Consider the following 12372-nt stretch of genomic DNA (forward strand, 5'->3'; position numbering starts at 1 on the left):
GCACTTCTGAGCCACATGTCTGTACTCTTCTTTTGTAGCCTGGCCTTCCTTCCACTTCCTATATGTATCCTTTTTTGTTTTCAGGTCATCTCTAAGCTTTTTGTGGAGCCACATTGGTTTCCTCTGTTGTCTTCTATCTTTTCTCCTGTTTGGAATTGTTTGTAACTGTGCCTTTAAAATTTCCTTTTTTAAATACTCCCACCCATCCTGCACTCCTTTTCTCATTAGGCTCACTTGCCATGAGACCTTACTTATTAAGGTCAAATCAAATTTTTATTAAGGCAACCCAGCATGGGTTGTAGCCAGATACAAGAATCATGATATAAAAACATTACAGCATTGTATTAAACATCAAATATTGAACTTTTACATATAAAACATCATATATAGTGCTGGGATTTTTACCAGCAATCTTAGTTATCAGGGGACACCAAGTCTTTCCTAATTTTTGCCGCTTTCACTGCAAAGCAAGCCAGGTTTAACAAGATGGATTTCACAGTGTTTGTAAATAAGTAGCCAATTTTATCCAGATCTGTATAATGAGTAATTGAAGCCAGAAATCTCGCTAGATGTTTATCCCTAGGGGTGTTGTATAGTTTACAGTATAGAACATAATGAACTGTATCCTCTACTGCTTGGTCACCACAAATACATAAACGTTGTTCTCTGGGGATGTTTTTGAATCTCCCCTCTCTAAAGTTGGATGGCATTGTCTGGAATCGCAGGCTAGTAAGCGCCTTGCGAAGGCCAGGGGTGGTAATTTCTGTCAGATATTTTTCTTCTCTATGGGTCAATTTTATGAGCTGAAAGCTATCAGAAAATCTAGAGACTTTAATTGCAGCCATGTCTATTTTACAAAAATAGCTCTGCAGTGCTTGTCTTATTGCATCACGTTGATGTTGTACGTCTCCACCTGAAATTACTTTAGGATCGAGGCCAAAGTTTCATAATCTGTTTTCGCATCGATCTATCCAGTTATTTCTGAAGGGAGAAATTCTCTGTTCATTTACACAGAGGCTTACTAATTTATTTATCGGATGTTGTATTCTAAGAGAATAGAAAAACATAGTCTTCCAAATATAGTATGCTATAGGCAATACCCCAAGTTCCGCCCTTGTATAGCAGGTGGGAGTTCCTGGTGGGAGACCTAGCAGTGTCCTTAAGAAGTTATTTTGGACAACCTCAAGTGGGCGTACATTCGTGCCCCCCCCATATTTCAGCACCGTATGTTATTTGGGGTACCACTTTCTCTATAAATACTCTACTAGCTGGGGCCACCAGCTGACCACCTCTAACCTTAGCAAATCTTAACACAGTATGCATTGATTTTTGTGCTTTCAGCTTTGTTGCCGCCAAATGACTGGACCACACACCATTTTGCTTGAAGCAAATACCTAGATAATTAAATTGGATGGTTTGTTCCAGAGGATGGCTGTTTAGCATCCATTTATGTTTAGGGGGGCGAGCTCCAAATACCATTACTTTAGTTTTTAAATAGTTTATACACAGATGTTCCTTCCTGCAGGCCTCTCCAAAAGCTTTAAGCATTCTTCTCATTCCTATTAAATTTTGTGATAATAACACCATATCATCCGCATACATCAGTATGTTCAGTTTTCTCGAACCAACGGCTACAGGAAAGTTTGAGTTGCCAGACAGATAACCAATAATATCATTTACATATATATTAAACAGGATAGGTGCTAATAGGCAACCCTGTCTAACCCCTATGGATGTTTTAACTTCCTTCGACAGTTGTCCTCCCCTTCCAGCTCTAACTTGGATGGTCGTATTTGTATATAGGTTTTTTTTATCAAAATCAGAATTTTATCAAAATTATTAAGGAGAAGACGAGGACGAAACTTTTGAGAGACAAATTGCCAGTATTTCAAGGAAGTGTGATGTACTAGTGATGGGGGACTTCAATTACCCTGATATCTGTTGTGAGACCCATTACTGCCAAAAGCGGCCCTTCCAAGAAATTCCTGACATGTATGGGTGATAACTTTCTCCTACAGAAAGTGGAGGAAGGAACTAGAGGGTCGGCAATCCTTGACTTGTTATAGACCAATAGGGATGACTTAGTGGATAAAGTGGCAGTCACGGGAACTCTGGGGGAAAGTGACCACGTCATACTTGAATTCTTGATTATGAAGGAGACAAAAGTCGAGCATAGCCGTACACGTACTCTGGATTTTAGGAAAGCTGATTTTAATAAACTCAGAACTATAATAAGTAAGGTCCCGTGGCAAGGGAGCCTAATGAGAAAAGGAGTGCTGGATGGGTGGGAGTATTTAAAAAATGAAATTTTTAAGGCACAGTTACAAACAATTCCAACAAGGAGAAAAGATAGAAGACAACAGAGGAAACCAATGTGGCTTCACAAAAAGCTTAGAGATGACCTGAAAACAAAAAGGGATACATATAGGAAGTGGAAGGAAGGCCAGGCTACAAAAGAAGTGTACAGACATGTGGCTGTTTTATAGTCTGGCTTTGTTCCTACATTGTTGCAGACACTATTTTGGGACACTATTGGAGCTGTTCTCTGTACTGTGGTGCATTTTCCTTCATCCATTGTTGCCTCGAAGTTTACGTCTCCCGCCCCCATAAGATTCAGTTTTAAGCCCTCCTGATCAAATTCTTCATGCTGTGGCCGAACTCATTCTTTCCAGCCCTTGTGAGGTGCAACCCATCCCTTGCCAACAGTCCATGTTCCAAGTAGCGTAGCCCGTGGTCCCAGAATCCAAAACTCTCACGACGGCACCACCTTCGAAGCCAGTCATTCATCCGGAATATTTTTCTTTCCCTTTCTAATCCTCTTCCAAGAACTGGGAGGATGGATGAGAAAACTACCTGGGCCCCAAAGTTCTTCAGTTTCCTTCCCAGAGCTTCAAAGTCTGAAATGATTTCTTCGTAGCTCTGCTTGGCGATATCATTTGTTCCCACATGGATGAGAAGAAAGGGGTATGTGTCCGTGGGCTTTATGAGCTTCGGTAACCCTTCAGTCACATCTCTAATCTGTGCTCCAGGAAGACAGCACACCTGGCGAGTCCATGGGTCTTCACGACATACTTGGGTTTCAATCCCACGCAGCAGGGAGTCTCCCACAATGACTACTCTTCTCTTCTTCTTGGTTGACCTACCTTCTGCCTCTTGGTCACTGTTGCATGGTGTCTCTTGTACTTCTTCCTCTGCAAACTGTCCTTCAGACCCATCCTCCAGAAGCTAAAAGCTTTTGCTTAACTCTAATGGTTCCACCGGTGCAGAATGTCTTCTAGTTCTTCTGCTCCTAACTGTCACTCTTTTCCAGGGAGTTTCCTCTTCATTGGTTTTCCTCCCCTCAGCATACTCCAGTTCTGCTTCAGCTGGCTGTTGCTCTTCAATCTCATGTGCTTCTTGTTGCTGTTGCAGTTCCACCGTTCGGTCTAAGAACTCCTCGACTTCTCTTATTCCTTGGAGGGTGGACACTCGCCGCTCAAGTCCTCTCACTTTTTCTTCCAAAAGTGCCACCAGCTTGCTTTTGTTGCAGGTATACGCCATGTTGAGCTCAGGCAGAAACACGAACATTCACGGTTCCTGAGGAACAGGAGCAGACTCATATCCTGCTTGGGGTTTCCAATGGGCATCTGATTGGCCCAGGTGTGAACAGAATGCTGGACTAGATAGGCCTTTGGCCAATCCATCATGGCACTTCTTATGTTCTTATCAATAACACTTGCATGCAGATTAAAGTTTGGTTCTTGGTTTATCACTAATCATTGTGGAGGCCACGCAGTAAAAAATATGTGTGATGGCAGGGGTGGGAATATCTGTAGCATCTGAGGATCTTCTGAATGACTCTGAATGAAATTATAGCTTTGCCTACTGCTTGGTCAGATTTAAAAAAGAATTGGCCAAAAGTTTACTGAAAACATTGTAATCTTTTGACCCTAAAAGATAGGATTTTTTCAGCCAGCAGGGCCTCTTTCCCCGGGTTCCTTTCACTCTTTTAATTTTGCAGAATGAAACTATCAGCAGGCTGCTATGCTGGATGGCCAACTCCCTCTAACATTTTATTAAAACCACAGGGTGCTTGCACAACATCTCTCTCTCTCTCTCTAATTTTAAAAAGCAAGCTGCTAGGGTCAGCTTCACTAAATGTGTCAGAATGCATGTGATAGTCAGCTCCATTGCATCTTCTATAATAAGCAACTGAGAGGAATGGATCAAATGATTAGTGCAGCCAAACAATTTCCCCTGCCCCACCCCTGTTAGTTATAGAAATAAGACTGCTTTTTATCACGTGACTGTTTGAGTTTAAAATACAAAATATGTTTAAAGTGTGGCTATGGGATGGGCAGCTTGTGACCCTCCATATGTTTTGGTCTACAGCTCCCATTTGCCCTAACCAGTATAGCTAATGGTGAGAGATGATGGGAGCTGTAGGCAAAAATATCTGGAGGGGCACAATTTACCCCTGTACTAGAATGTCCTCATTACTAAGTCAACCCATGTGTTTAATAATTCAACAGAGACCAAGGAGATCCAAGTTGAAATTCCCACTCCATTATGAAACTCACTAAGGGTGCAATCCTATATGATCCCCCTGGGTACTTATAAGCCTCCAAAATCAGAGGCATATAATGCACCTGCCACTCTGCATTTACTGTATTTCTTCAATTCTGAGACTCACTTTTTCCCCCATATAAACATCTCTAAAAACTGGGTGCGTCTTAGAATCGCAGGTGCGTTTACTATTTCTTAGAATCAAAACTTTTTTTCTGTTGGTGGTACTGAAATTAGTTTGCGTCTTACAATCAATGGTGTCTTAGAATCAAAGAAATACAGTAAGTTAGAAAACCAATTTCATCCATCTAGCAGAGGCTTCGGGGATGCAGAGCGAAGGAGACTGGGTGGCCATAGGATTCCTTGTATGACTGATGCTCCAATCTCCTCCCCTTCCCACACCAGGTATGCCCCCCTTTCCTATCTCTGTTCTCCATTTCTGAGTTGTAGCTGGTGTGGAGAGAACAGAGCCAGCTACAAGGGGGAGGGGCAAGGAGTGTGGTTTCTGGGCTCTGAGGTCAGAGCCCTGTTTCTGACCTTGGAGCACATAAACCAAACAATCCTATGTCCCTCCAGACACTGTCTGGGGGGCATTGGATTGCTCCCCAAGTGACTGTGGGCCAGTTGCACACATTCTTTGCTTAAGCCATGTTACATGGCCCTTAAGATAAAATTGGGAGAAGCCCATTTACACTGCTTTCAACTCTTTGAAAGAAGGCAGAATACGAAGATGATAAACAAATTAAACTGAACGAAGTGACAAATTCTATGATCAAACGAGTCTCCTTAATTCCCTGATATTCCATCTTGAAATATCACTTGCGCCACTTTTGTCCCACACACAATGTCTGATGCCCCTCCGCCCGTTCGCTCACCCGTCCGTCCACCCCCCGCTCGCCATGTCCGATGACCCCTCCACCCCCCATCTGCAATCTCCCCACCCTGGCCCCGTTCTTCTTCCCCCCATCCGCCATGTCTGATGCCCCCCTGCCCGCTCACCCGCCCGCCATGTCCGATGCCCCCTCTGCCCCCCCGTCCATGATCTCCCCACCCTGGCTCCGCTCCTACACCCATCTCTCTCGCCGGGTCCACTCTTTACCCCCTGGCCCCCATCTCCCCCCCCCCCGTGATTTTACCACCACCCCACCCGATGGGCACAGCGCAGCTTCTCCCGGCTACTCGCAAGTAAGTGAGCAGCCGGGAAAAGCCACGGAACCAGCTAGACGTTCCGCAGCCCCAGGCTGAGCCCGGGGCTGCGGAAAAACCGGGCCACAAGTGGATCCGGTTATCCCGGGCCAAGGGAGGGTTTAGCCCGGCCTGACCCCGAGATCCCCTGTGCATCATCTGCATGCACAGCAGGGAGCCCGGGCCTCGCACCGGGCTAAACCCTCGTCTAGCAACGGCCTTAGTCTATCAGAAATTAGTTGTATGTGAAGGACCAAGCATTTGGAAAACAATGTAGTAATGAGTAGGTAAGGGGAAAATAAAGCTCTCTCTATGGCACTGTCTGGAATATTTCTTACCATCCCTGCTTGCAAAGGAACACAGGGATTGTCAAGTACTAAATAGATGATAAGCATATTGCCCATGGCCTTCCTGGAGGTGCTGCCCTCCTCCTTTCCTAAGGACCTCCCACTCAAATAAATGTAAAAGACAAATGAGATGCCTATTTATGCTGAAAAAGGTTCCCTGAGTTTGTCAAGTTGATTTGCAAATGCCGGCTTGTGAGATAAAGATGAAAAACAAAACCAGTTTTTGAACTCTCCTCCTAATCCAAAACTCTGAAGGTCATTGATATGCCTGTGGAGCTTTGCATGACGCTTCCCCAAGTGTTGAAGAGCAGGAGGAAGTCTCAGTTCATGCAGAGCTTGATTATTACCTTTGAGTCTAGTGTGTGAACTCGTTCTAGTCTTCCAGAATTAACCCTATTTTTCTCATCAGCATTTCAGAGGATATTTTGTTGTGCACATTATCAAAGACATTTAAATGTAGATTTATTTATTGTTTAGTACAAGTGACCTCTGCTGTTCTGAAGGCATCTCTAATATTTGTGTACGTAGTGAAAGAGGGGAGCCTTGGAACTATAATGATCATATAGGTGATAGGGTCCCACACACACCTCTTTTTAAAGGACTGATGGAAATGCTTTGGAAAAGAAAATGGGCCACTGATATTTGTGCCTTTGTGCTTTTCACCTGTTACTTTAACAGATGTATTTCTTTTAAATCTATAAAATGGATTGGCCTTTTAATGAGTTCAGGAGCTAGCCATTTTGATGCATCTGTCTGCCAGAAATGTTCACTATCGCTCTTTCTAAAGCTGTATCCCTAGGGAAAGTGTTGCCATGGAGATCTCAGGCAGTCAGCTGATGTCTGGTCCTGCTGCAGCTTGTTTTCTAGCTCAAGAAGTAATTCTGTCACTTCTAACCTTTAAAAAAAAAGGAACTCCAAATAGAAAGGAATATCCCTTGGTGTGCCCTTGACATCTCGTATGAGAAACCCCAGTGACTTCAAACTACTAATGACTTTTGTGCCTGACATTGACAGCCATGTTGTTTAGATATACCAGACAATAAAAAATAGAAAAGCAAGATATTATCCTAGGTTTGAGGAAATAAAAGTCAAGGTAAGGATGCCAAAAAATAACAGTACATTTTGAAAATTGGAAAAAAATTAGATGACTCTCTCTTGTTTTAAGACTGTCTTCCACTATACATATTCTGTTAAGTTGGATCCCCCACAACGTTGGTATTAATCTGTTTAAGGGATGTGTCCTCCCATATTACTGAAAGGTTCTCGAAGTTTCCCAGGACCTCAATGCAAATTAGAAAAATAACGTTGCAATCCTTTTGAGAGAAGCAACTCATCAAGCTGTATTTTGTTTTTATGTCACTTTTTATGTATCCTTTGCATGTTTTGGTGTTGATTTTGCTGGTCTGCTACCATAATAAATAACAATTTGATTTGATTTTTGTTAAATTGGATCAACCAATTTAACCAAATTTGGCAAATTGAGAATGTGAGATAGAGGATTCATACAGAACTCAGTACGTCACAGCAGTTGTGCAATTGCATCGCCATGCACCTGTCTCACAGGACAAATGACAATTACCCATCCCATTGCCAAGCTGCCAAAAACAGATTTAAATCAGTTATCTAAATTAATCTACTCTACTGAAGGAGCACACTGTTTCGCCTTGTAGCAAGTTGTTGGGGCTAAATGTGTCTTGATAGTTTACTGCATCCAAGGGTTCAGCATGTGTAAAGGGTTATAGTTTTGAAAAGACAAGAGTTTTCAGGAACAAAGGCTAAGAATTAAGCTTCAACAATGTGCTATAGAGCACAATAGGATGCAACTTCCACATGAGCCACTGAGCGTTCCTGTACAATCCCCATGTTTTCCTGGTCACCCAGCAACGGAAACAAGGCACAGCTGGGAGTAGTTGAGCAGAGGGAAGGAGAGTAAAGGCAAGGGATCTTTAAATGGCCCAAGGACTCTGTGGGAGAAGGAAGAATCACCACACAAATGGAGGATAATAGGCTGAATTTGGAAGCACAGGGGAAAGAGAAGGAGGACAAAGTAGGAGCAAAGAGGTTCAGGAAGAGTGGCTGGAGGGTGCAAAAGGAAATGAATACAAACCAAAAAGTATCAAAACAGGTAATAGGAAAGGAGAGGCTTACCAGGAGGTTTTCAAGAAACAGAATCAAAAGGAGGCACAAAAATGATATAGGAAAAGGCCACGTGAGATAAACAGGAGGAGAAGACCAAGAAGGTGAAGTACATGGCTGGATGCCTGGAACAGTAGGAAAGGCCTCTGAAAGCCTGTCAGTGAGGGCAGGAAAGCCTCTAATGAGGGATGAATCCCACTGTACTGCACAGTTGCCTCTTCAGCAGGATTGCTTTGCACAATTCTGGTGTAGGGGGAAAGGCAAACTATTGGTCAGGGTGTAAGTCAGACCACCTACCCTGGACAGAAGCAGCTAGGGAAATACAAGAACAAATGGACCAAAAAAGACCCACTTCTACAGCCAAACCATGTCCTATCTTTTCCAGGTCCTGCATCTTCTTACCAGAATCACTCCATAGGTCAGGGTTACAGGACATAATTTGTAACTGACATAATTTGCTTTCTGCCCACAATGCCAGGTGAATCTTCCACCCAGCACTTGGGACTGGGATCAGACTTCACTGCACACAGGTTTTCCCAGTTAGGGAAGCACCATGCACATCGAAGCAGAATGGGTCCAGTCCCCATTGCTCCTCTAAAGGACTAGGTCAGCTCTGCTGTGTCTTTGCTCACCCTGCCTGCCTCCCACAATGGGGAAAAGAAGCAACATGTGTGAAGCAGAAGCAACTGGGTGCCCTTTGCTTCTTGAATTGAGGAGCAAAGGGGACTCAGCTCGCTTTACATGCCCTGCCTCCTCCCCCCATTGTCAGGCTGCCCCACAGCCCCATTCCAGCTATTATCTCCGATCCCAGCTCTGAAATAACAGTGGGGATGGGAGAATACAGGGTGACAGGACTGGGCTCTTACCAAGAAGCGCAGCCATTCTCCCTGGCACATGTGAGTACTGCTGCCTCATATCCCAACTGCTACCTCCAGTCTCTGCAGGCAAAGGTCCTGCACCCCTGATATAGGCATTCATCCTGACCCAGCATCTACTTGCATCACTCTGTAGGTATTCATCCTGATCCTACAGCTACTTACCTGGTTGATCCTGTGCTGTAACAAGGGCTAACAAAGTGAAGTAATTATGACATTTACTGTATCATATCATTCCATTAGTATGAAAGTGAGGGGCTCAGGCAACAATATAGTCATTTAAATCATTGAGCTGAATCGCCAAGGAAAAGGGGTAACCTAAATCAAGTTTTCAACTTAAATATGTAAGGGCACTTAAGCAAGACTGCTTACTTGAAAGCTAACTTCCCAGTTCTTACCAGAAGCAAGGCAGTGAATTACTGAGCAGAGCAATGTTCCTAGGTAACATGGAAAGTAGTTATCTGTGCTGTTGACAGTCTAAATCTGAATAATTGTTACTTTTTTGTGTGCAATATACAATGTATTTCATTTTCATTATGCTTGACCTCATCATATGTATTTTTTTCTTTTTACTAAGAAAGAAAATGATTTCTTTTTACTAAGAAAAACAGACTTTAATTTAATGGGTTAGATCCAGGGTCTGCTGTTCTTGAGAGAAAGGACTCTATTATGAAGGACCCTCCACCTGATTTTGGGGGATCCCTACCTCCCACAGCACACCCCAATCAGCAGGTTCTCCTGACTCTTTCTGTAGCATTGGGGGGCAGGGGCTGGAGAGACAGAGATGGGGAGGAGGAGGAAGGGAACTTCACTTCCACCAGCACAATTAATCCAGCATAATTAATCTGGATCCAAGTTTTAAGAAACTAGGCTGGCTCAGATGTAACTAACTCATTCAAAGAATAAAGTGTTGTGCCTGCATGCTTCACCCTCCCTTCACTTAAATGCTAAAATAGAAGAGCCTGGTTTCATACTCTGGTTTAATATAACAGAAATATTTAAGAACTTTTTATTTTATTTATTTATTTATTATGTTCTTGAGTTTTAAGAACTCTGCTTTAATTTAATTAAAGATGATACTTTAATCCTGGGATTTACCTGAGAGGAGGGGAAAGTCAGGAGTGGGCCTTGAGTTTATACAGTCACATCCCCAGCCTCACCTCACCTCATTGTGTGAAGAAGGTACAGACCAAATTGAGAATTCCTGTATTTGAATATGGGATATCTCTGAACCTTACAAGAGAAACCATAGTAAGGAAGTGCACTGGCTTCAGGCCTGCTTCCAATTTCATCCTTTGGTTAAAATCTTGTGGTAAATGTCTGCTGCCTTGAATAATTGCAGACATTCTTGGAGGATACAGATTTTCTTTACCCTTTCCAATCTGGGTTCAGGGCTGTTTGGGGGCCTGAATTGGCCTTGGTCACCCTGATGGGTGAACTTCACCAGGAGAGGGATGGAGGAAATAACTACCCTGTTGCTTTTTCTGGATCGTTCAACTACGTTTGATACTATTAACCATGGTACCCTCCTGGACCAACTTTGTGGATATTGGAGGCACCGCTCTTCAGTTGTTATGGTCTTATTTGCAGGGTTGGTTTCAGAGAGTAGTCTTGTGGGAGTGTTTATTGCCCCCCTAGCTTTTAGGCTATGGGGTGCCACAGGGCACTATTTTATTTCCAATGCTATTTTACGTCTATGTGAAACTCTTGGAAACAGCATTTAGGGGATTTGGAGCAAGCTGCCACCATATGCTGATGACAGCCAGCTCTATTTCTCTGTAATATTGGAAGCAGGTAAACTGTGAAGCCCTGAACCAATGCCTTGTATTCAGTAGTGGTCTAGATGTGCCCTATAAACTGAATCCTGATTGAGGCTTTGGCCATAGCTAGACCTAAGGTTTATCCCTGGATTGTCCAGGGGTCAAACCTGTTCATCTAGGTGACACACAGGGGATCCAGTGCTCAGGCAGGGGCGAACCCTAGATGATCCCAGGATAAACCTTAGGTCTAGCTGTGGCCTATGTGGGTAAGCGGCTCCTTTCTCGAGAAATTGGTTCAGTATTGGAGGTAGTATGCCCCTGTATTCCATTTGCTGAGAAACATGAGTGGGAGGGTGCTGTTACACACATGTCCTAGCTGTGGGCTTCCCACAGGCAGCGGGTTGGACAATGTGTGAAAAGAATGCTGGACTAGGTGGACATTTGGTCTGATTTGGCATGGCTCTTCTTATTTTCTTATGAACACACTTTCTTAAGTCTCAAGCTAGAAAGATAGATCAGTACATTACAGACTTGGAAATGCCAGTAAATGTTTCTAGTCTATTTCTATGCCCTTCTGCAAAACTTCCACTAAGGCATGTTAGCTTTAACATTCCCCTCTCACTTTGTCCAGCTGACAGGATTGAGCATCTCCAATGGAATGGACCAACTTGTGGTTTTCCACACAAAAGACAACAAGGATCTAATTGTGTGCCTTCTTAGCATGGATCCATTCAATCAGAGCAAAATTGGGGAGTTGATTGGAGTTCTAGCAAATCACTTTAAAAGGTGAGTTTGAATACAGATCACTAAGTGTGAAACAAATGGAGATGTGGACATCAAGACATTTAATGGCAGATATCATTCTGGTCTCCTCTTGCATATGCAACTTGCATCAAGGAAATTTAGCATCTTTGCACTTAGGGAAATATTGTTATTACCTAGATTGAAAAGTTGCTGAGCTGGAAATTCTGATGCTTCGGGACAGCATTTTGTACTAGTTGTTTAAACAGGTATTTATTCATTTATTTTTAAAATGTATGAATTACACCTTCATCTAAATCTGGATTCAAGGGCGGTGTGAGATATTCACTACAGTAATAAAATAGATATTCACTACAGTAGTGTACTACTATACTGTAGTGTACTACTGTACTGTACTGAACAGTAGTACTGTTCACTACTGTAGTGAATAGATATTTACTACAGTAATAAAATAACCCCAAACACTGGGCATCTCCATGGAGTCTGTGTTGTACATGTGTCTTCTCTTGACACATGTATAAGATTGTACACATTCCAACATACAACCATCTAAGGGATGAACTTTGGTTGTACTGCGTATTGGCAGAGATGACCCAAAGATACACACACACACACACACACACACAGAGGTCTCTTTGGAAATGGGGATTTTTATTGAACACAGAAGAAACAAAATATCTTATATAAAAATACAGTAGTGTAAAGCTTATTACTAGAGATCTACCAGACCAATTTTGCTCATTTTGATTTTAAACTGAAGCT

At 43.0% G+C, this 12372-nt stretch overlaps 1 protein-coding gene across 3 annotated transcripts in view; it reads left to right on the forward strand.

Annotated features, from left to right (window-relative positions):
* MYO1D (myosin ID) overlaps window positions 1-12372 on the forward strand; it is a 275272-nt gene that overhangs the window by 205486 nt on the left and 57414 nt on the right. For all 3 annotated transcript variants that reach the window (XM_063138455.1, XM_063138456.1, XM_063138457.1), the window contains one exon: window positions 11480-11634. In XM_063138455.1, coding sequence (XP_062994525.1) covers window positions 11480-11634 — 155 coding nt within the window. The remainder of the gene's footprint in view (window positions 1-11479; window positions 11635-12372) is intronic.

This window comes from Elgaria multicarinata, chromosome 11 (genome assembly GCF_023053635.1).
Source record: "Elgaria multicarinata webbii isolate HBS135686 ecotype San Diego chromosome 11, rElgMul1.1.pri, whole genome shotgun sequence".
Lineage (NCBI taxonomy): Eukaryota > Metazoa > Chordata > Lepidosauria > Squamata > Anguidae > Elgaria > Elgaria multicarinata.